Here is a 25,374-nt window from a genome sequence, read left to right on the forward strand (position 1 = left end):
CTTGATTTTCCTTAAAAAAACATTTAAACATGAATAATGCAAAATAAACTTCCCTCTGTGGCTTTCTGAGCTGATGCCTAATGCTTTTATGCTTTTCCTCACTGTATTGAAATGAAAAATGCACTGTCTTCCATTCTTCACTCCACCTCTCTCTGGATCTGAACACTGTGGAAATAAAGGAAATGCTTTTGTCTCTATGATGTATACACACAACGTATTGCAGTATTTTCTTCACAGCCTAAAATAAAGGGTCTTTTTTTTTTCAAACAAAATTTCAGCCAGCAAATAGTTGTGAAATTGATTGCTAATTTAGCAGTTTATGTAAGAAGATTTGCATTGCCTTTGCCACGGCTGCGTGTAAAGATATTCCTGCAATAGTGGCTTCTGTGTATTGCACCTCACCTGCTGCAGTGCTCTGTGTGTCCCAATTCCCAGTTACATTGGGTGTAATAATTAAGATGTTTGAGTTCAGTCCCGCTCAGATTTCACATAATTATGACACAACTAATATAGCTCAAATCGCTAGGAGAGTGCTTTATCAGCTTTCGAAGGGCTGATGGAGAATGTAATTAAATTTTAGTTTATTAATTATGAAAAGAAGATCTAAGAGAGGTTTCAGCACAGAATTAAGAAAGCCTTTGTCTGGAGCAGTGCTCAAGCAGCAGATAGTGCATTGCAGTGAAGCCCATTTATCCCCACACACACAAAAAAAAATGCAGCTGGAAATGACAGCAACCAGAATTGGAAGCTTTGCTCATATATATATATATATATATATATATATATATATATATAAAATGTGGAGATGGCAGAGGGACACAAATGCCTGGTAAGTAGGGTTTTTTTTTAAAAAAATGACAAAATGCTCTCCTGCATATAAACTACACCCCTGTGATGTGCATTATCTTTCACCAGGGAACCAATCCAGCACTGGTTATTGTGTCTGGAGCAGCTCAAACGTGATGTCTGTTGGTGCACAGACATGAATTCCCATCAGCTGTACTCTTAGACAGTGCAGTGGCATAATCCGCCAGAGATGGTCTCCCTCTCCCTCTCTCTCTCTCTCTCACTCAAGACCACCTTCAAGCCACAATTATTCAAATTCAGCGCAAATCTATTCATTAGATAGACTGGATTTTTTTTTTTTGGGTGGGGTGGGGGTGGGGGGGGGGTTGCAATCACACCTACAGTTTCAAGGGCGCTGCCTCTGCCACGTGTGAAGCTGTAGAGAATCATTCTGTTGGCAAATATCTTCAGCAGAACACCGAGTCCAACGTTATTATAAGTTCGCCCGATGTCCAGTTGATCCCTTCACAACATTATCACGTTATCTGCCTCCTCTTCCACAAAGGCTTGAACAGTGTTTCACTGGTCCAGGGCACCACCGGCTGTTCCAGCCTCAGAATGCTGCAAAAATCAATTGCCCATCTGCTGGTCACACCGACCAAATGCTTTCTTCTCTTACATGGGATTTATTGCCCCCCCCCCCCCCCCACACACACACACACAGCACAGCACTCCCCTCACAAGTATTTATCTTTATGCTGCAAAAAAAATGTAATGGTGCAATCCAATGCCCAGTTATTTATGTACAGCGCCTTTCCCGTTGGTGTGCGACACACGACCACTTTGGAGTGATTTCATGCCTTCATTGTCTGAATGTGGACCTTTCCTGGGACTGTGATTAAGTGATATTAAAGACACGGTATTACACACCATATAGCAATCCCTGCATTTGATATTGTTCCTCTGATGTTGAGAACATCTCAAAGTGCCCATAAAAGTTTCTGCGAAGTGTAGTGACTGTGTATTTGTATATATCTGTAGGGCTTTCGTTACTCGCCCCACGTTATGTGAAGAGGGGCTTTTATCCTTTGTGAATATATCCAGAGACATTCAACTCACACAGGCATTTTAGCTGAGGTGTTTCCAGAGTGAACTATTTTTAATTTGCTTCATTATTTGAGGATTTTAAGAGTTGTGAATTTTAGTTTCATAGTTACTTCTATACTTATTGTGCGTCTGAGAGTTTTCAGTTTTATTTATTCTGAAAATAGCAATGGAATTAAGTGTTCGCCGCTTTGTTATCACGAAGGGTGTATCATAACAAACTGAGACACAAAAACAATCGGAAACAAAAATTTTTTTATATTCATTTGAATTTGTACCGTATTGCAGAAATAGTAAGATATTTGAATTGAAGTGTTGCGTTATACGTTCCGCAAATGATGTGGGTTTCCCTTCTGCACTGGGGGTTCCCTGTCTTCCTGATTCTCCTCTTCAGCAAGTGGTGGATTCATGGCAGCAATACAACCCCACAGGCAACAGCAGCCTTTCAGCCAAACTTCATCGGTGAACCTGGACAGAGAATGCTATAGCATATTAATGCGTTTGACTGTGGGGGTTATAACAGCCAAACCTGACTGCCTTCACTGGACATTCATGCAAACACACTCTCAAGAGGAGCTGATTAGCCCTGAGATACTGAAGCCAATTGCTGCACTTTTCCTGCTGTCAGTTAGCAAAACACAAGGTAGAAATGCAACGTGGAGTTTATTTCTCTATATGTGTTCAGTCCCCACACTGTACTACACCCCGAACTTGATGCATTGAAGGGTGAAAATGGGCAGGGACTTAGCTGTTGGTTTATCTATAACGTCCTGAAAGATGATGCACGAATCAAAGCAGCACATCACACCATTGATCCGTTATCCAATCTTCGTGCCATGCAGATTGGAAGATGGGTGAGGATGGGAAAGATGGGATCAATCAAGAGTTATATTGGCATAAGTCTGGATAACGCTGCGTGCCATACACTCACCTGGAAAATGATGGGCAACAAGAAAAGGGGACAAAATAAGTAAAACAGAGGATTTTTAATTACTTTGCTTTTTCTACAGCTTCCGAAATGCTTAACGGAGGGGGAAATTGTACTCCACAGAAAGAAGCAAAGTGTATGTTTAAAAAACAATAAGCTGCGAACAACACTCACAACAGAGTAACATTTCCTTCAGAAATTGCAGGGAAAAAAAACCTCGTAGTAGAGTTCTGGAAGCAATTCCAAGTAGGGACCACCAGTAGATGATGTTTGTCGCAATTGCGTTTTTATAAAGTGCCACTGTACCCAATCCATCATTTCTAACTCAACAATGCAATTCACCATATGAAAGGCTGCTTCATATAGTGACAACTCAGCTTAAACCACTGCACCGTTTCTGTTTGGTAACAGATAGAAAGAAGAGAGTCCCTCATAGAACTGATTTATTCGCGAATAATTGGCACATGGTGCTCAGGGCTCCTTTAAATGAAGTTGAGCTCTTCCTTGAAGGTCTCTCGGAAGGCTTTTCTGAATATTTAGAAAGGATTGCTGCTGTTCCGGCATTATTTCCAATGCATCCAGACATCCAGCACAAAGATGCCAATGAAATCACTGCAGCTTCTGTTGCAAAAACAGTAGCAAATAAGGTCTTCCAGAAACTCGACCTTTACCATCTTCCTTTAATGTACACTTTAGGTGAACTTCTAAAACAACGGTAATCATAATAATAATAATAAAGCATTAAATTAGTTCAAACTGGGCTCTGAGATCGCGAAAATCATTTCAGATGCGTCGTCTTTCTACCAAGTTACCCCAAAAAAAAAGATGTCGAGCAAAGAAATCCGCAATCCACACAAAACGGGTTTGTTTCAGTGTTTTTTTTTTTTAATTTATTTTTGCAACATGTCGAGCAAAATGTCCGTGGAGAGACAGAATTCAATACACAAATAAAATACAACTGACTTTACATATTTAATGGGTGGATACATCTTTTGCTATCAATCAATGTATGTGGTCCGAACACCATTGTATGACTGAGCCGCTGGTCCCTTGTTGGAGGGCAGGGAGTGGTTTCCCCTTTTGGGAGAGGATTTTACAGCGGAGTCCCATTCACTGAAGTCAGTTGGCAGTGGGGGCTTTGGAACAAAATCAAAACCAGTCATCTTAAAACAAATAAAGCTGCATCTTCGTTCTTTTCCCCCCATCTCGCGTTCAGGAAGCCGATTCCTGTCTTTTTTCCTGTTCGATGGCTGAAACAAAAACAAATCAAGAAGGAGTCCCGAACCCCCTATTAGCTGAAACTTGAGCACAATGTCATTGCAATCGGCCTTTTGGGGTAAAATGCACCACAGCAAAGTAAAACGAATAAATCTTAATTAATTGTCCACCCCCCACCCCCCCTCCCCGCCCCAAAAAAAAGATATGATATTGTAAATAGACCACTGCAACTTAGACAGAAGAACCATCTCCAGTCCTTGTTCACCATAGCCTGGTCCGGTCTAGGCGTGGTCAGGTCAGGGATAAAGCTCTCAGAGCTGTTGGGAATACTTACTCTCTTTTGTTGGCAAAGGGTTTTTCTCTTTGGTTTCTATCTTCTTGAGTTTAGTCCTATCAAAACCTTTGATTTCCACCAGGTTGGGTTTGTCTGACATGGCGTCGGCTGTGGAGATAACATTGAAATCCAGACTCGTTATGGTGGAATGCGATTACAGTGCAGTAAAACCCACAGTCACTACAAAGCACGCGCTGTAATTAAAAAACACACACACACACACACACACAGGGGCTGCAATTGAAATATTACGATGGTTATTATTTTTTTTGGCGTGTGGGGAAATTGCAGATGACAGGAATATTACAAAAGCAACCGCTGGAGCCCGGAGACTGGTGCACGACGTGAAGAAGCATTAACCACAGGAGATTATCAGCCTCATTGTAGGGCAAAAATCAATTAGACATTTCAGTCTTCTGGTCCTTCTAAAGTACCAATATCTGCCTCTGCAGCTCCACCCCCTGTGGTCCATATACACCCCACATTCTTCTGCTTAGGATCGCTGTCAAAGGAAGGGACCGCCGCCCTGAAACATTAACGAATGCTGATTCTTTTTTTTAATGTGCAATTGCAATTCATTTTTTTTTTAAAAAAATAGAAACCTCCCACACACACACACACACACACACACACACACAGTGATGAACGCGTTCCGTTCATTCAAATTGGATTCTGAAAGGAAGTCGCCTCAAAAATGCAAAGCTTTCCACGTCCCGGTTTTCCAGCCAAAGAAAAAGGGTCGTCGGAGTCCCCACAAATACAACCTCATTGTATTTTAAACCGCACAAAGGATCGCCCCAAAGCTTTGACACGCGTCGCTATATCCACACCCACGAACACCTCTCTATCCGAGTGTTTCGTGACTATTTTTAATAAAGGCGGCAGTCGCTCAGCAACAAAAAAAAATCCAAAAAAAAAAAAAATCCGCGAGTGCGAGGAAAAGAATAAAGATTTTTTTTTCGTTCGAAACGAGATGAGCAATGCTGAAACATCTGGATATCGTTCACAGGGCACAGCGTTGTAATGCTGAATTGGGGGGAAAATCACAGCGAGAGGGAGAGAGGGAGAGGGAGAGAGAGAGAGAGAGAGCTTGGGGTTGGGGTTGGGGTTGGGGTTGGGGTTGGGGTTGGGGTTGGGGTTGGGGTTGGGGTTGGGTGCATCGCTTACTTACCGTTATCTTTGTCCTCCTCTCGGAAATTCAGCTGCTGTCCGCTCCCGCACTGTCTGCACTGTGCACTGTCTGTCTCTGTCTGCACTGTCTGTCTGCACTGTCTGGGTGTGTATTAAAAGGCGCAGAGAGAGAGGGAGAGAGGGAGAGCTCTGTGGGATTAGCATAAATATCTCTCTCACACACACACGGACCGCCTTCTGGAAATCCACCGCACACGACAGCAAATGGCAACGCAGCGTTGCTGAGACTGGTCAGAGGATGGCACAGGGAGAGGGCGGCACAGGGAGAGGGCATCACAGGGAGAGGGCATCACAGGGAGAGGGCGGCACAGGGAGAGGGCGGCACAGGGAGAGGGCGGCACAGGGAGAGGGCGGCACAGGAGAGCATAGGGAGAGCACAGGGCGGCACAGGGAGAGGGCAGCACAGGAGAGCATAGGGAGAGCACAGGGAGAGCATAGGGAGAGGGCATCACAGGGAGAGGGCGGCACAGGGAGAGGGCGGCACAGGGAGAGGGCAGCACAGGGAGAGGGCATCACAGGGAGAGGGCGGCACAGGGAGAGGGCGGCACAGGGAGAGCACAGGGAGAGCACAGGGAGAGGGCGGCACAGGGAGAGCACAGGGAGAGGGTAGCACAGGGAGAGGGCGGCACAGGGAGAGCACAGGGAGAGGGCAGCACAGGGAGAGCACAGGGAGAGGGCGGCACAGGGAGAGCACAGGGAGAGGGCGGCACAGGGAGAGGGCGGCACAGGGAGAGCACAGGGAGAGGGCAGCACAGGGAGAGGACATGCAAAGCACTACGCAATTCAGGAACGCATCATTCAAGATTCTGAACAAATGAATAAGGCATTGTGTGCTCCAGAGGGGTTGGTGAGGGTGGTGCCCGTTTGGATGGTGGTCACACAGTTTAGATCAACCCCCCACCATCCCCGCAAAGTGCATACGCAGTGCTGTGTGTGTGAGAGAGAGAGATGGTACGAATCTTTAAATAACACTATAATCGGAAGATCACAGTTGGAAACGAGACGCGTCTTTAACGCTTCTGGGAAAGACAGAGTGGAATAGCCATTTTCGGTGCAATGCCAGAAATACAGCTAATCAGATTTCAAATGATCGGGAGGTTTCAGTAATTGCAGAGAGAGAGAGAGAGGTTTACAAAACACAGTTGACTTAACAATTACACTGATCCCAAAAAAAAAAACTCACTGGGCGCAAAGGACAAAGGAATCTGGACGTTGCTTACGGTTCTGTTGGGTGGTTTATCGCAAATGTCCATCGTTTGGTAGTATTCCTCCTGTTTGGAGACACCTTGGGCAATGCATCCAAACTGCCCGGCATGTTGCTGATTTTATTTGCAGCTTTTTTGGGGGGTTGGAGGGATTGCAAGTCGTTTTGAAATATGGTTCTGATTTGATAAACCCCGGTGTTGCCACTGCTGCATTCACAAATAAACCTGGGCCAACAGTCCTCAGCAGCTTCATGGAAGTCTGCATTTCTTGGTTGTCCTGCTGGAAGGAGAAATGTCTGATCAGTTGGGCACTCTTTTGTTTTTTTTTTCTTTGGACGGTTGGAAGATGGGAATGAAACGTACCGGGATTAAAAACCGGTGGGATAAAATTTACCTGGAATCCACCTCCTTTGCAGTGTTTCCTCGGATGGCTTCATGCAATAAAACTATAGATTTATGGATAGTATTACGCAGGGCACCCCCCCCCTCATGTGCCAAAGGACACCCAAATCTGTGCTGCTCTTGAGAGAGTGCCAAGGTAATAGCACGATTACAAGAGCTTCTCCCATGTTTGTGTGGATGACTATACGGTACATCATTTGCTGGATCTGAGAGACCAGAAAGACCCTGAGCCCACATTCAATCTCGGGTCAGCAATGAGTTTGGGTACATCCTGATTGCTGTCCACTGCAACCTTGTGGATAGAAGTGATTTGGTTCTGCTGCTCTACATAGTCCAATAGCTTGTCAATTCGGATTGTCCAGGCACACAATGAATTTGCACTTGGATAAGGTACTAAACGATCACTTTCATCCATGGAACTGCTCACAAGCAAAGGTCACTGCTCCCGAGGTAGGAGAAATGGGAGAAAAGAAACCTGATGAAAGATCTGACTGATGACAATTTTACAGTCATGGAATGTTTCAGTCGTCTCCTTAGAGTCTCATTACACCAACATAATTGACTTCTACCTCAGTTGCGTCTGTCACTTGAGAATCCATTGAATTTGTGATTTAAATTTTCTTACAAATGTCCAGAAATGATGTACGTGTACAGTATTTGGTTCATTCGTTCACTGTGTGTCAAGAAGGGTTAAGGAAGCAACTCACAACTGATGTCATTCAATTCTGCATCCGTTTCATTCATATACCAAAGCAAACATTATGTAAATGAAATTAAAGCATTGCTTTAGAATATGTCAAGTAACATGGACAACAGGATCAGAGAACCATGGTGAGAACCGTCGAATGTTACAAGACAGACAGGATATTTGGCCATTATGTTTGTGCTGTTTATTTTTTCCACATGAGCTAACTAATCTAATACCGATCTCTCCTGTTTGCTCCAGTTTCAAGCAAGAGCACAAACCTGGAATAGAATTACTGGATGGTGTGTGAGATAAAACAAATACCTGTACTATTCAGTTAGGCAACTGTATGTGAAACAAACATATCAAGAACATGATGGAAAATTGAGCAGTAGCTCAGAGCTGAATTATTGTGGTCTTAAGGAACTGAAGCATAAAATATACTTGCGTACAGGCCTTGAAGCCTTTTTGGGTGTAATAGCATGACAATGCACTTCAGTAATGTGCTGCAAATAGCAAAAAGCAGCTCGAGATCTGCTATGTTCAGCGAGTTGCAGGTTTTGTGGTTAATTTAATACTGATTTGAGTCACTGACAATTGAAATCCGCCTTCCAGCAGATTGTGTGTAGATAACTTTGCATCCGCTATCAGTTTGTTTTCATCAGATCAAAATTAAATCTTGGGAGGATATTTGCAATGGGGCAGTGTAGAAAGGTGCCCACAATGACCCTGATCTGGGATATGTGATGGAATGAATGCTTCATGCACATCGAAAAAAGGAAACAATGAAGTAAAAATAAGTATATCGTGGTATCTCAGCTGGAATTACTACTACTAATACTACTAATAATCCTTGCGTTTGATATAGCGCTTTTCACCTCTTCGAGACGTCTCAAAGTGCTTCACAGAATATACTGTATAGTGAATTGAATAATATGCATTACAAATGCACTGTTTGCTCAGCAGTAATCCAGGTTCCTTTTCAGGATGTTTGACTATTACAAAAAGTATTTGAATTTGAATTCTTTAGTATTTTGCTTATATTCTGAACACAATAATTCGCTGCTCCACAATCACATATTATTCTAGTCCAGGGACATGGTGGTCAGCTAGGTAATGGCATTGTTTTGCCTACAAAATACAGTCAATTCACTTTACAGCATATTCGGTGAAGCACTTTGAGACGTCTCAAAGACATGATAAGGCACTGCATCAAATGCAAGGATTATTATTATTTTTATTATTGCATCTAGTACTGCAAGGTCCTAATATTGAACAAATTATCATAATATAAGAGAATATAAGAAATCACAAAGGAGGATCCATTAGTGTTCACTAGTCCCTCATCAGTAAAATCACGTACAATACCTTTCAGTGTCCTAAGAAAATGTTAATATCCTTACTCTGGCTGTATTTCTTTGTGTAGTAAATTCTTAGGACTCCAACTGGTTTAGAAACAAGTAGCTTTGTTTTGGACCAGTGACCAATTCAGATGAAAGCAATACAGCTACAACCATAAGTACACATGAATAAAGCATTTGTATTGCGCCAGTATATCATGTAAAATTTGAATAAAGATCTTCAAATGCAAATTTTATTATAAAGCTACAAGTATACATTTCCCTGAACCCTTCCCCTCATCAGAATCAACGACGTGAAGTATTAACAGTACAGACAATACCAAATATCAGAGAATAAATATTTGATTGGAAATTCAGGAATACACACAAATGCCAGAAAGCATTATCATCTGTTCCATAACATCACCATAAAGAAGTATTATTAAATATTTAATATGGCACTTTCCTTGATGTTATCAATTAAATACCCTTTATAGTATGCGGTAGCACGATAATGCTATGGTAGCATCCCTAGCATTGCTGAATGAAAAAATCCACTGCCAGATTTTTGTGCTTGTTCATTATTCAGTGCTGGAAGATCCATATATGGGGATGTTAGAGGAGGACAAGATTAGTTTCAGCAGTTGAAGTCTATATACTGTGTAGGAAAGGAACATTAAAAAGACTAATTTTCACTGATAAAAATCTCTATTTGGTCAAATTCAATCAGTAAAGACATTATTCACCTGAACTTCATTTTTAATAAAAAATTTACTAATATTTTTCGGTATTCCCGATAGTGCACATGCATCCTGAAACACACCTGGGAATGCCACACATCACATTGTATGATCTGTTAAGTGGCTGTTGCAAAATAGATCCTAATTTTGACCAAATTTACAATGACCGGGTACATTTGTGTTAAATTTCCTTCCCACTCCAGATTTCGCCAAAAAATTAGAAAAACACCTGGATCCCTGTACTGGCGGTTGGGATATGGGAGGGTGGAGGGCAAAGGGGGTAAGAAGGTGACTGAAGACAAGGTCAAAGAAGAGGGTTTTGAGACCGATCTTGAAGGAGGCATGGGAGAGGGCGAGGCAGAGGGACTGCGGGATGGAGTTGCACAGGATGCAGGCAGAGTGGCTGAAGGTCCGCCGGCCAATGGGCAAAGTGGAGGACGTGAACCAGGTTGGAGCTCGCTGAGGGGAGGGCAGGTTGGTAGGAGGTCAGGGGGAGCGAGGCCATGGAGGGCTTTGAAAGTGAGGTCCAGGCTCTTGAACTGTATCCTGTGTGATGGGAAGCCAGTGGAGTCGGGGAGCCTGGGGGTGAGGATGGGGGTGATGGGGTCGGGGAGCCTGGGGGTGAGGATGGGGGTGATGAGGTCGGGAGCCTGGGGGTGAGGATGGGGGTGATGAGGTCGGGGAGCCTGGGGGCGAGGATGGGGGTGATGGGGTCGGGGAGCCTGGGGGTGAGGATGGGGGTGATGAGGTCGGGGAGCCTGGGGGTGAGGATGGGGGTGATGGGGTCGGGGAGCCTGGGGGCGAGGATGGGGGTGATGGGGTCGGGGAGCCTGGGGGCGAGGATGGGGGTGATGGGGTCGGGGAGCCCGGTGCGGGAGAGGACACGGGCTGCAGAGGTCTGGATGATCTGCAGCCTGTGGAGGGAGGAGTCGGGGAGGCCAACATGGCAGGGAGTTTGTGTAGTCCAGCCTGGATGTGATGAACGCGTGTAGGAGGGTCTGGGCGGCCTGCGGTGTGAGACAGTGGCGGAGCCGAGCCGGGCGCTGTTGCGGAGCCGGAGGTCAGGGCACGGACGTGGGGCGTGAAGGATAGTCAAGGATCAATCAGGACGCCGAGGTTCCCCCTCCCTCCTCTCCCCCCCCCATCACCACCACAAAAACAATAACACCGCACAATGCTTCAAACAAAAATGGTCGTTGCTGTCGACTGGCAATGGCTCGGCAGCCATTTTGTGCGCTGCAACGTCCCACAACACCCAGTCCAAGGCGGGAGGGAGAGGGGGGGGTCACTGTTGCCAGGAGACGGGCAGAGAATCCCTCCCCATGTTTATATATACCGGGGGGGGGGGGGGGTCCCGCTGAACCGGTGCCACTCGGTTCAAAAGTCTCGCAAGAAACCTACCGCACAGTTAACCGCATCCCCCCCACTCCGCTCCCTCCCGCCTGCCCGCCCGCCCTCCTCAACGGGGACACGGTCGAGCGTGAAGTCGGTTCGCGCAGCACCCACCAGGCCCCGCGCCCGTCCGCCCGCCCGGCTCCATGGCAACGGCGCGTTGAGCCCCCGCCCTCCCGGCCCGTGACGTGGCCGCCCAGCCCGGCGCCGCCCGGCTATTGGTCAACCGACAGTGATGGGGGCGGGGGCAGGCGCGCGGGCCACGACGTCACTTCCCGTAGCTGACTCCAGTCGGTGACGCAGACGTTGCCCTATCCCCGCTGAAGGAGAGAAATAGGAGCCATCCAAACAATCTCCCTCCGAGAAAAATAAAATACTCGCTCTCCCCCCCTCCCTTCCCTCTACCAGTTTTTTTTTGTTGTTGCGGTTTTCCCTCTTTCTTCCCCCCCTCCCCCCACCCCCGTCCCACCCCACACCCCCGCCGCCGCGAGAGAAAAAAAAGAACAAGAGAAAAACCAGCCAAGAAGGAAGGAAAGAAGGAAGACGAGAGTTACATTTTTTTTAAAAAAAAAGATCTCTCTCTGTCTCTGTCTCTCTCTCGGAACAGCCATCGCCGATCGCTTGCTGCTTTGAGGTGGTGTGGCTTGGGGGTGGGGTGGGGTGGGGGGAGTAAGGAGAAAAGAGGTGACAAGCTGCAGGAAGCGTTCTCGAGCGTGAAAGCCGAGCTGGGGAGAGTGGCCCTCAGGTAAGGTGCACGCCAGTCGTCGTCGTCGTGGTGACTCTTGGCGCGCGCGGGGCGGGCGGGCGGGAGGGAGTCGGTTAAGTCGGTCAAGTCCAGTCAAGTCAGTCAGTCAGCGACCGACCGCCAAATTGTGTCCTCGCGACGGGGCTGCAGTGCGCACGCGCGCTCGCCACCCCCCCCCCCACCCACCAGACTGAGCATGCGCATTCCGTCCCGAGTGCGAATTGTGGAGGCGATATTATTATTATTATTCTGATTTCAATGAATCCCACAGTGACCTCGGGTTAAGTAACGTGCGGCCTGCAATTGTTTTGCTTGCAAGTCTGCGTGCGTTGTCCCCCCCCCCCACCCCCCTGTTGTTTAAAATGAGTGTCTTTCTCCTAACCCCCCCCCCCCATTTTCTGTCATCAGCCCTATTTGTGGGTAATTCGCCTTCCAAAAGCAAACGTCGCCATTATCAGCGCCCAAATGATCTCTCTTTCTCTCTCTTTCTCTCTCTCTCTCTATGTTACTATGAAATGTTTTGGCCCCGTCGACAAATTTAATAATGATTATCATCATTGTTGTTCGGTTTGCATTTCGGATAGAACGCCTCGTCGCGTCTTCGAGACGTCCGAGAGCGCTTCTGGGAGGGGGGGGGGAGGAGGGGAGGGTTGTAAAATTTTTGTTAAAAAAAATGGAAACACGAGAGAAAGAGAGACAGAGAGAGAGAGAGAGAGAGAGAGCGCAGCCCCAATTTACTGAATTTTCCACTTGGTGCGGTCTAAATGATAAACATGGCCATAACGAACGCATACATTCGCCCACGTAGTTTTTATTTAGATGTAAATCTACCTCCCGTTTGCGTGTCCGAAATGGCGCGCGAGTGTTTTGCCCGTCAGCCGCATTTATTATTAACACCAACACCAGATTGAATTTGTCAAGTGGACAGACGGTTAACCAGTTTGAAGGTGTTTTTTTTTTCTACATCGTTTATTATTTTTACATATAAAAAGAACCAGAAGCTGCTTTTGACCCCTTTTGCTGCTGTGCGTGCGTGTGCGTGCGCGCGTGTGTGTGTGTGTGCGCGCACGTACACTGTACACAATGCGCGTTAGCAGATAAGGTACAGAATGTTCTGGAGAATTTGCGGTTTGGGGACAGAACTGTTACTGCTCTCTCGGGGCTCGGCTTTCGTTTGCACGTTGTGCGCACGCGCGCTGTCTGGGTTTTTTTTTGAGATCATTCAGAGCGTTTTTTGCCCTCAGCGGTCACTGAACGTCTTGTGAGAGCTTATCTGCTTCGGTAACCATCCCGACCTGTTATTCCCTTTCGTTTTCTGGACGTTTCTGTAGATTTACAGCTGGGCTGGGCTCACGGGTGGTTAGGGGGGGGAGTACCACCTCAAAAGTCGTGAGAGGGAGGTATCATATATAAAGGATATTTATTGACCCGAGTAGTTTTGGTTCAACTTTAGAGAAGTTTTATGTCCAGACACTCTGCTTATGCTGAAATGGCCTTATCTTCTGCTTTGTGGTAACCGGTTTGGAAAACTTCATTTGCTCATTTGCTGGAATAATGATTCCTGAATCTTACAAATAGTGGTAAACGACTTTTCCTTTCATTTCTCCCTTCATATTTCTCCTCGCCTTAGCGTTTGATTGACCTACAGTGCATAGCACACGTAGATTTTTATTACCTAGTACAGAAGTTTTTATGCTGTGATTTCTTTTTATGTTTTAGTTATGACCTGTTAATATTTGTTTTTAAAAGATTTTTTGTTGCGTTTCAGTATTTGAATCTCTGCATGCGGGTTCTAAAAATACTGCCTACATAATCGGTGCTTATTTGATAATGTCTAAAACTTAGAAATTAGGTTATTATTTTTGATGATGTAAGTTAGAATTTTTTTGCTCCATTTTCCTCCCTGTATAACTATCAGTGTTTGAGAAAAGGGATCACTGATTCATATAGCTTGAGAAATGTTGGAAATATAGCCTATTTTGATTTTGTGAACATAATTATCATTTTAAGTCTTAGGTATAGCTTTGTAATAAAGGTTGCTTTACCTTAATAGAATAGCTTCCACTTAAAAGCTTTTCTGGAGGAGTGTTGAACATTTGCCCTTGACAAATTATGGACATAAAAAAAANTTGCTTCCCTTCCCCCTTCTTGTTGCCAGTCAGAGGCACTGCTACATAGTTAACCAGTCACATTCCTGATGCCATAGAACTGAATGGGTAAAGGGTATCAATCATACGGGTAAAGGAAGAGAGGATCTGCAGGTATATAAAAATGAACTTGAAGGAGATGAGTTGTAATGATCCAATTTAATTGAAATCTATTGTTGCGGTGTATAATGGAAGGCAGATAATCTTATACAGTAGTGTATACTTTACCAACCCCTCCAGTGTTGCCCACACTGCAGGCATGGAGACCTCGTTCAGATTACAATTATTTCAACTGTTTTACTAATGGTGCTATACAAATGTAATTTGTTTTGTTATCTTTTAGGAGAGCCAAATAACTAATCATATTGAGATCCAAATGTTCTTCCTTGCCCACTTATTCAAGAAATGTAACGTTTTCTGAGACAGGGAAATACTTGTTTACGTTGCTTAACAAATAAATGGGCTTTTAATATAATATACATAACATAATGTATATTAAATACATGTACATAATATCATGTAATGTAGAGACCTGTAGCTCAGTGGTTAGAGCACTCGCCTTACAAGCGAGAGACCTGGCAGGACGAAACGTTGGGTGAGTTTCCTTACCTCCACATTCTTCTGTTTACCCAACAGTAAGTAGGAATCTGGTTGTTAGTCGATTGGCGGATCGCTTTTCCGTGGGTAATAATTCCTTCATAAATAAGCAAATAAACAAATAGGTCACTGAATCCACGACCGTGGGACACTGCTGTGTGCAATTGGCTGCCGCGTTTTGCCCACAAAATTTACAGTCAATTCCAGTATATTCTGTGAAGCGCTTTGATACATCTTGAAGACGTGATAAGACGCTACATCAAATGCAAGGATTATATTATTATTACATAACAATGAGTTTATTCCAAGCTTGTAGATTGAATGGATTTGAATTTAGGACACAATTTGGCCTCTCCGCTGTGCAACGTGGCATTTGTTGAATTCTGGTGTTTAGCGGAATTGATATTATTAACTGACTCGGGACTGTTGATTAAGATTATTTCTATATCAGTTAGGCAACAATCATGAATATTAACTTGGACTCTAACTATCTTTATTACATGAAGTAAAGTCCAGTAGTCAAACAGTACAAGGTTATTTTGGGGTAACAGTTTATGGTTAAATTAACGGATTAATTGCAGAATCATAAATGCTGACTGTACAGTTTTCAACCTAATTCATGGCAGAGTGCAGTAATTCAGTATTAACTTTCTAGATGAGTTTGAGATTTTTCAAAGAAAATTCCTATCTGAGGATTTAGATAAAACAAAGATAGCAAAAAATGAAGGATTGAGTGATCCAAAGTTCAGAGGTTGCTAATGAGTACAGTTTTAAAAACCTAATTAATAATATTAATTTATGAAATAATTGGTGGTGAAATAATAATAATAATTCTTGCATTTGGTTCCAGAGTTGTATTTTTCTCTTCCTTCAGTTATACTTCTATTTATGCTATTTCCCTAGGATGATTAAAACCTAATATTTTAGGATCCAAGGTGTCAGTTTTGGTGGGATAAGTCTCAATGACAAAAAGCTAGTGGACGATAACACAGGAGATCGGTTTGAAAAAAATCTGGAACATAATATTCTCTGACTGGCCATTTTCCAGGTCATTGTAGAACTAGGCAGACCTTGATGGGATATTTGCCCAGAGGCACGTGATGCTAATATTATGCTGTGCAGTGCTTGCATGATGTTGATCAAACAGGATCTTGTAAAATAGTCTGCCAAAACAGTGAAGTGGCATGTTCTTGCTGAGGGAGGAATAGAACTGTTTAAAAAAATTAACTTAACCTTGAGACTCTTAATAGTACAGTCCCAATACTGTAGTGCACTGTAGCGTATAGTAATTGCTCTCCTGGCTTGATTGGTATGGAGAAGCACAGTATTGCAGTTCCGATTCAACTTCTCTACTCTCTTTAGCAAGTTGTTTGTTTGAATGAATGAGACATGTTTTTGCATGGTCTGTAGAGACTTTGCGTAGAGAATGTGTGCATATAATTTTGTGGCAAGCTGATTATCACTCCCCAACTATTATGTAAAAGGCCATACGTTCAACTTAAAATGAAAGGAACATCGTTGCATTAAAGGAGCATTCTTATTTTAATAATAGGAAGAGGTCAATCAAAAAGTAAATAGGGATTTGAGCCGGTGTTTTTTTATACGGTTACTGGAGATATGGTGCGCTATACTGTAAAATGTTAGGGCCCAGGCTCATATGCCAATCCTTCCATGGTATGGAATAATGATTTGAGGTCTATCGTTTTGGGGGAAAGAATATTTGAAGGCGATGCGTTTCCCATAGGTAACAAAGTAGAGAGTATTGCTCAGATCAAGCTTACTCGTTGACATCAAAATAGTTTTGATGAATATTTAAGAGCAGGCTGATAGTTTATATCACAAGCCTATGTGAAGAGAGATTTTTTTTAAAAAGTAGACTTTTTATTTTTTCTTTCAGCACTTTTTAAGCTAGTAAAAGCAAAATGTTGGAAATCTGCTTGTGAAAGAAGATAGGTTAGCTTTGACTCTTCTGAAAGCTAGATTAGTATTTTTGAGTATGAGCAATTTATTAGCCTTTGGATTTTCCAGTTGTTTCTGTTTTTATTTGGGATTTCCAACACTTTATTTGAGCTAGTGTTTTGGTTTTGAGCCAGTGCTTTGAGGCGTCCTCCTGACGTGAAATGCGCTATACAAATGTAATTTGTTGTTGGATGTACAGTTTATGTTATTCACGTTTCTTAACTTCTTTTCCAGGTTAATTGTCAAGAAGATTGGAAGAATTCTGCTTTTCGTCAATGAGGAACTACAGGTTGATCTTCTGCCACAATCTCAAGCAACCATAGCTGGCTAAAGTATGCTTATTCACTAAGGGTGATTGTGCACAAATTAATTTTTCATTGGGTGTCCTTGCTCAAAGGTACGTTTTTGTGATTGAATTAGTGCATGTTTATGTTTTTATTACTACTTATGAATTGCTCGCCTGCACTTTCTCACCCGGTCCCAATGTTTGCAAAGTGGATAGTGGTTGGCTCGAGGCTGTGGCAGGTTTTGTAGGCTTTTTGTTTTCATCTGCTACCCCCAGGCGATGGGCTAGGAGAACCTCAAGTGGGCTGCTGACTGACGAAAATGAAGCTAGTCCCTAGGCTAAATCCAGCAGCAACTTTGATGTCCATGGTTTAGGCAGTTGGGTCATGCAATGATATATCTTATCCATGGTCTGGGTTTGGTAGATAGTTTATGGCCTTCCTCACTGTGGTGACTATTGGGCCTGGAGGTGATATGAGTTTGAACAAGTTCCCAATCAGTGGGGTGTACTTTACCAGTTTTTTTTAATAAAAATTTAAAAAAGGCCCCAGAGATTGCTGGAGTGGGATATTTGAAGATAGCGACAAAATTTGCTTGGCTTGAAATCTGAAAGGTAGTGCAGCATTACAACTGAGAGCAAGTTAACTTTTTAAAATGTTTGTTCTTTCGTACAGACAAAACAGCTGAGCTTTTTGGGCTGAGGGAAGATATGAGGAAGAGCTTCTCTCCTTCACTGAGTAACAGCAACTCATTAACTACTAACAAAATTTTTGGGGTTCCCCTTAATGAGCTACAGCAACAAGGACATCCAGGGAATGGAGTTCCATACATAGTAAAGCATATTGTGGAGTATCTGGAAGAATATGGTAAGTACATTTTTGTAAATATTTAGAACTGCACAATTGGTTTCTTCATTTGTTATGGTACCATTATGTTTCTGCTCCATTCACTGCTGCTCAGTTCAGTGGACAACAGGATAGCTTTTGGAAATTTATTTGAGGTTTAGGAAACTGACTAAAACATTTTTTTAGAAATAGCTTTGTCTTTTACTATGAGGTGTTCAAAACAGAAAAAGTAATTTTACAGTATATTGGCTGTAGGACAATTTATCTGTTAAGTTTTCTTTGTGCACCTATAATGCATTAAAAGTAACAAAGTTCCAGTATTTCTTTTCCAATAAATTTTATTCCAACAAATAAACAGAATACACGTCGTACAGAGTGAAACATGAAAATGACCCATTGTTTAGTGTGATAGTATTTTCCATTTTTCAGTGAACCATAATTTTTTAGCAACAGGCTGCAGTAGCAGTAGAAATTAGACTGCATTGTTAGAGCTTATTAAAGCTTAGCACACAATCGCTGCAAGTATTTATCTTGTGAATGGATTATCGTAATGCACTTGTGACTTTGCTATTTGTGCAAATCACACAATGTAACTCTATCCTCTACATAGGGATTATGGCATTGGAACTTTGACTTGACGATTGACTAAGTTTGATTAAACAACTGTGAATCTTGTTTTCTTATGCGTTTTTGTTGCATTTAACTTGAGTTCTGAAATCCATGGAGTTAGTCACAGTAACCGTTTGGTCGAATCTGATTACCTATGGAATCATACATTATAGAGGAACATCTCTACATTATTAGTGTCTCAGATGGTGCTGTTTTTAAGACTGCAGGGAAGAAATTTCACCTTGCCCCTCCATAAAATTTTCCCCCTTCTTCTATAAGCGACATCTCCTGTTTGGAGACGAGTGTGAGCAGCTCTGGTAGCTCACAAAAGGGGTGATTTTTGATTTGAATCTGAATCATATGTGTTGGTTGACTGTTGATTGAGATTTATTGAGGGGCATCACAGTGTAGTCTGGCTCTGATGTCTGTGTACGTGGACTTTCCAACAGGACGCTGCTGGATAGTCATTAGGTTGAGAACTGTAGCTGATTTTTCTTCTCTGGTTTGTTAATCTGGCAGTGATCAGTTAACTAAGCCAGAGATCAAATCTCAGTCCTCTGCAGCTCAATACCACACTATTGCAAACATTGGGAAATGGGGGAAGATATTCATGTAGATGTTCCTCTTTCCTTATTGTGTTTATCCGTTTTCCCCCACCCCCCCCCTTCCTCTCTCCGCCGCCTGCCCTCCCCCCAAAAAAAACTTGTATGTACAGTGACATTGTAGAAGGCTCTGGATTGAGCTTTCAAAATTTCAATTGAGGAGTATTGTGCTCAGTGGCTCTCTCCAGCCTGACTTTGATACTTTTAGAACCTAAAACCCAGATGAACTGAGACACCAAAATTGTACAGATTGACGCCCTATAATATTGATTTTATTCTGATGAATTTAGTTATTTACAAATACATTACACTTTTCACTTGAAGTTATTGGTTTTCAGTAAGTATTTAAAACTTGAGTTTTTTTAACGGCTAAAATAATTTGGGGTGAAAGAAAGAATATCAAACTAATTTTCCAGATTCATATTAAACAAAATCTAAATTAATTTATTGTGGCTCTCCTCCTGTATGAGTTGATTGAGAGGTTGTGCTAGTATTTCATTCGGGCATTCATTATTTTGTATAATCTAAATACAAATTGATAATGCTTACAATGCTTCTCAATTTATAATATTTGTGTTTGTAAAATTCCATAGAAGACTTACATTTTGATACTTCCATATTGTTTCAAATATTCAAATGATTTATAGCATAGATGTGGTTTATAACTGGAACAATAGCTTCAAGGAATTCTGTGTAACCTAAACCCAGTGTCCTAAATTGCTAATCAGCAAATTAAAAAAATAATATTTATGATGCTCTGGAATGACGTAATTGTAATCCAAACACAAATTAGATCAAATTTGCATTGAAATCAACTTTTGATTTAGCAAAATTGATTTCTTTAGCTCCGTTTTGCCTGCAATTTGACAAAACTTTTTTTTGAAAATAATAAACCGGGAGGCGTGGAACAGGAAGGACTTTTCAAAGTAAATGGAAGCGCAGAGATGGTGGAGTGGCTGCGACAAAAGTATGACAGCGGAGAAGAAGTGGATTTGGTTAAAGAAGCAGATGTATCTTCAGCTGTGAGCCTCCTTCGACTGTTCCTACAGGAACTTCCAGAAGCTGTCATCCCTGCTAGCCTGCACACTCACTTAATGCAGCTCTATCAGGGTAATTTTATTGCTTACTCCTTACTGTTGTATAAATGTTTGAACTTCTGGCATTAAAGACATTGAGTGGTCCTGTACATTTCTCTTATTCAGGGATAAGGAATGAGTATTTGGTAAGTGTTTAAGACGGCAGTGTTTTTAACCAGCCTTGAAATTTTGTGTTCTAAAGGAGAGGGATCTTGATGCTGGGGACTGGAACAGCTTTCCAAGTTGGGCAAGTTACTACGGAGGTACTCTCATTGCCTGGCTCAGGGGTAGCACTCTCGCCTCTTGAGTCAGAAGGTTGTGGGTTCAAATACAACTTTGGACTTGAAGTCACGTAGTCTAAGATGACACTCCGAAGCGGTGCTGGGGATGCATTGCATTGTCGGGGTCCTGTCCTTCGGATGAGACTTAAACCGAGGTCCCATCTGCCTGAGGACGTTAAAGATCCATGGCACTGTTCGAAAAGAGAAGGGAGTTTCTCCTGCTTTCCTGGCCAACAATCAAAATTGAAAATTGGTCACTCGTTTCACGACTGTTTGTGGGACACTGTTGTGCGCAACTGGCTGCTGCATTTGCCTACAAATATACAGTCAAAAATCCTGTGAAGCATTTTGAGACGTCTCTCCGACGTGATAAGCCACTATACCAATGCAAGGATTATTATTATGAATATAGTAACCATATAGAGCAGGAGCATCAAACATACGGCTCGCAGACCGCTGCCGGCCTGCGGGGTGATATTTGGCGGCTTATTTAGTTCCTAAAATCTCAAGTCGTCATCGCTGCCTGGGCACTTCCGGATCAGCAGGCTGTTCATCAGGACGTTCTCACCTTCGATGGACATTAGTCAAGACAACAAATCACCTGTCTTAAAGGAACCAGCCTTTTCATTGAGTTTCACTTCACCCCCTCATGGGATATTTTCACCTGCCACTTTTGCAACAATCTGGCTCTTTCAGGTAAGAGTGCTACCAACTGAGCCTAAAACACATAATTTTGCAGTGCTTTCCATTCAGTGTTTTTAAATTAAGGAATCTTGAGTAATGACTCCTTTTGGTAACTGGGCGTGTGTTGTGTTTGTCGTTCTAACTCGAGGGAATCTCACTCCGAAAATAGATCGAGTTAGAGTGAGCTTCTTGTTAGTTGGCGCCATGGGCTTCTGGATTTTTTAATCTACACACAATCACTATAGATAATTTCAAGTATAGTATTAAGTAACAGTAAAACTCATGCAAGTCTAATCTATATAAATTGTATACGCTCAAACAATACGATAGAAAAGTATGTGAAACCTATTGTAACTTGGTGCTTTTTTAGCCATAAGGTGAGTGAATAAAGGTTATTATTCAATTGCAGTACTATTGTATTACACTTTAGCAAAATTGTTTCATGTATTCAACACATTATTTTATCAATGAAGGAAAGAAACTACGAACACTGGCTTTCAAAAGGTCATGCCCATTATCACCATTTAACTAGATCCTTAGTTATGTTTGATCAGGTACAGCAGTGATCGATTTTGACAGTTTACATAAGTAATGAATTAAGAGTGATATCAAGATTTTGTGTGTGTGCAGTAAAGCATGGTTGGCCCTTTAGAGGTTTAATGTCTTCAAAAGAAATGTAAGAAACTATTTTATGCGAAATTTCACACTATACACCACCAAGTAAATAGCTCAGAACAATAAAATCATTTCATTGCATCTTGGGCTGTTTTGGCCACTGAGACTAGTTTTGGTTCTAGTAAATTCTTCCTTGATCTCCAGCGTTGCTGGTGTGAATCCTCCCTGTGACCATTTGATGCAGTTACTGATTATACCATTGTTACATGATTATTTAAGTAGGAAGTCTACTTGAGTCTGCTTAAAGGCTGGATGGAACTATTCGCAGAAAGGCTTTCCTTGCTTCAAGGATGTTGGCTTTATTCTTAAATGTGTCTTGTGTTCTTAAATGTGTTCTTATTCCTAAAATCCTTGGTTCCTGTTCTACTACTTCATCTCCAGAGCATATAGAAAATAATGATAGAAGTGAATTATTCAAAGAAGGTTTCAGAAACTATTGACTATGTTTTGTCTTGAATAGTCAAGGAGAAGCTCTGGATAATGCATTGATTAAGGATTGCTCAACATTTGAGTTTGGCTGCTGTGCCTAATGCTGGTTTGAGTCATGGAACCAGAGAGTTTAATTCTGTGATGTGGTCAGGAGGCTATTCTTTTAGGGAGGGTTTTTCTTTATTGGCATTGACGCATGGCAAGAGAGAGTTTTGGTAACTGGTGCCATCCGTTGATACTATTCACACATTAGGAATGGATTTCCATTGAGGAGTTTGCAAAAGAAATTGTTTGTGATAATGTTATTCGCTATCCCCTCTGTCCAACATCTAACTAGCCAAATGGTTCCTGTCCTTTCCAGTATCTGCTCTGAAAGGGCATCGATCCAGCACTAGTTTCTGTATTTGTGGAGTTCCACTTATGAATTCTCTACTCGTAAACAAGGAGAAATAAAGATTCTCAAAATTGATGGTTGATTATTAACATTCAGATTAGTTTTGGCTTTAAAGACTTGTATGCCCAATGGAAACACTTAATGTCCATTAATGTTGAGACTGCAGTAATGTGAAATGGCAGCAATTATATGCTTGAAGTTTATGCTTTTGGTTTCCTTTTGAACTAACGGGTTCTAATGTACTTAAGTCTTGTTTACTGAAAATATCATTTTGCAGCACGTAGTTTGGTGGTAAAAGGTTCAGAAAATTGTACATGGCACACTTACTTTGTCTTCTTTGTTATGCTTCTTCAGTCTTATCCATGTCACCAAAATTTAGCCAGATTTAATTTGATGAAATTTGGGTGCCAAGATTCATCAGCTGTGCAAAGATTTATAGTGCACTATGTAAATAGAATATAACTTGTTTTAATAGTAATTAAAGAAGGTTGGAGCTGGCTCTACGTATGCAGTTTCCACTCTTGGACCATATGAGGAGACTCCTCTTGAAACTGCCTGGAAAGCAAGTTGTGGCACTTATGTGGTTTCAGCTAAGCACTATTCTATTGATCTGAAAGCTGTGGATAATGAATCCTTAAGTGCTGTAAACAAGTCTTAAGATATTTGTGTATTTCTGATGAAGATTGAATGAACCAAAAGAATGCTAGATTAATTACAGTACCTATTCTTGAAAGATAGTCAGCAATTACAACTTAAGTTCTTGTTCAGCTTAATAATTTTATTTTTTTTCTGAATGACTTGCTGCTTGGCACTGGAAATGTGTATTCCGTTGCATTGTTGCACTTAATGCATCTATTGCTGTTTGTGTATAAAAAGAAGATATTGTGATTGAGACCATATGCACAACTTTTGGGGATGAGAGAATGGATAAGTAATAACCTTATCAGAGATGCACAAGTTTTTTTTAAATAAGGTAGATCTTTTCGCTTTTTCTCCTCCCCAACCATAAATGGTAACTCATATTAGGGCAGTATGTGGATATTGTACTTTGCCTAAAGAATGACAGCCAAACTAAACTTGGATCAGTTGCGTCACTATTGTTCTACCCTGTATTAATTGAATAAGGCCAGCTCAATCCCTCGATGGTACTATTAGAAATCATGCTTCAAATGTATTTATGTATTGTACATTCGGTTGATTTTAAAACCTGTTGCAAATTTTTACATTTAAATGTTTAATAACTTGTCAGATTTTTTAAATTAACATTGTGGTCCAACAAGAAATCTCTTTAATAAGGGAAACTTGTAGACAAAGGAGTAACCATAAATGGTATTCTTGAGTAAGTTGGTTTGTGTTTGCACATAGAATTGCAATTTGATTTATAATTTTTTCTTGAAAGAATCCAACATCTAGTGTCATCGAAAACATACTTAAAAATAGGTGCTTTTCAGAAAAATGGGTGGGTAGTTTATGAAAACAAGAAGATGGATTAATTAATTAATGTATGAAACCAATTTATTTTTTAAATTGTCATTGCATGTGTATTTTTCAGATAACAGTATTGAGGATGACTTTGGAAGGAAGTTGAAATGCTTCTTACAACAGCTTCCAGCTGTTAACTACAATCTTCTGAAGTTCCTCTGTAGATTTCTGGTCAAGGTAACATCACAAAAGGAAGAGAAATGGACTGCAAGCAGTCTTGCTGCTGTGTTTGGCCTGGATGTTTTCCAGTAAGTATACACGTTTAACAATGGTAGACTCTCTAAGATCTGGTTGACTACATTTATAATGATTTCATTCTTAATACATGGATGCTTATTTTCTTATAATATCTGATTTCTCTGACCTAGTAAACTTACCTTTTTATTTCCTGACACACTGTTTGTCTGACTGTTTGGGCCTGTAGATAATATTTGACAAAACATTGGTATATTTTGATATTTTTAACCTAGCAGATATGTGACTGGATTTTTTAAAAGGCTGTGTGGGGGTGGTCTTTGTTTGATTAAAAAAAAACAGTGGTTAAATGTGGACTCCTTTGGACTTTAGAAACCTATTTGGTGTGTTGCTTGAAATTTTCAGCTTTGACTGCAATGCACCTACATGCAATCAAATCACATTACATACTTTGCATTTGATGTTGGGCATTATAATGTTATTGAAAGTCTTGAGTGCTTCTCAGGGTTTTGCTGTGAAGTGTAATTACTGTTTTATATTTCATATTTTAACATTATACAATGCAGGAAGGTTGTAAAATCTTGACTGGCCACCAGTTGTGACCGTTACCCTATCATATCTTAATATATTTCATAACTGCTGCTCATAACTTCACACAACTGTTTTTAAATCGATTGTCTTGGGTAAAACATTGTTAAAAGGTATCTGGCTGAAAAACTCCATGGTGCAATGAGTCACTGTTTTTTGGAGACAAACTTTGAAGCTAGCTATTTGCACCATAAGCCCCTGTAACAACTACAGTATACCAATGACCAATTAATGGGGAACATTGTTGGCCAGGACACCAGGAGAAACATTCTTCTGATTTTGGGTAGTAATTTGAAGGTCTTAATGTTCATCTGAACAGGACTTCTAATAACAAATTGCACACATGTTTAAGTTATATATAATATATTTTATATATATGTATATATATATATACATACGTATATGTAAGTGGCTTTCATATTGTGAAGATGTCCATCATTTCTAAGTAGGAATCCC

General features: G+C 41.6%; 2 protein-coding genes across 7 annotated transcripts in view; one reads left to right on the top strand and one right to left on the bottom strand.

Annotated features, from left to right (window-relative positions):
* Positions 1-3,681: 3,681 nt before the first annotated feature.
* LOC121850072 (thymosin beta-11-like) lies at positions 3,682-6,861 on the bottom strand. The gene is made up of 4 exons (XM_042340169.1): positions 6,782-6,861; positions 5,542-5,642; positions 4,371-4,478; positions 3,682-4,068 (listed from the first exon to the last, which is right to left on the bottom strand). Exons 3-4 carry the CDS (start codon positions 4,468-4,470, stop codon positions 4,031-4,033), a joined length of 138 nt encoding a protein of 45 aa, XP_042196103.1. The 5' UTR covers positions 4,471-4,478; positions 5,542-5,642; positions 6,782-6,861; the 3' UTR covers positions 3,682-4,030.
* Positions 6,862-11,953: 5,092 nt separating this feature from the next.
* fam13b (family with sequence similarity 13 member B) overlaps positions 11,954-25,374 on the top strand; it is a 31,804-nt gene continuing 18,383 nt past the window's right edge. For 3 of the 6 annotated variants that reach the window (XM_042339854.1, XM_042339857.1, XM_042339856.1), the window contains exons 1-5: positions 11,954-12,070; positions 17,008-17,170; positions 17,733-17,924; positions 20,015-20,224; positions 24,206-24,383. In XM_042339854.1, coding sequence (XP_042195788.1) covers positions 17,768-17,924; positions 20,015-20,224; positions 24,206-24,383 — 545 coding nt within the window. In that variant the 5' untranslated portion in view covers positions 11,954-12,070; positions 17,008-17,170; positions 17,733-17,767. Of the gene's footprint in view, positions 12,071-17,007; positions 17,171-17,732; positions 17,925-20,014; positions 20,225-21,115; positions 21,168-24,205; positions 24,384-25,374 lie in introns of those variants that run through there. The other 3 variants (XM_042339855.1, XM_042339858.1, XM_042339859.1) reach the window with 3 other exon arrangements.

Source organism: Callorhinchus milii, unplaced genomic scaffold (genome assembly GCF_018977255.1).
Source record: "Callorhinchus milii isolate IMCB2004 unplaced genomic scaffold, IMCB_Cmil_1.0 Scaffold13, whole genome shotgun sequence".
Lineage (NCBI taxonomy): Eukaryota > Metazoa > Chordata > Chondrichthyes > Chimaeriformes > Callorhinchidae > Callorhinchus > Callorhinchus milii.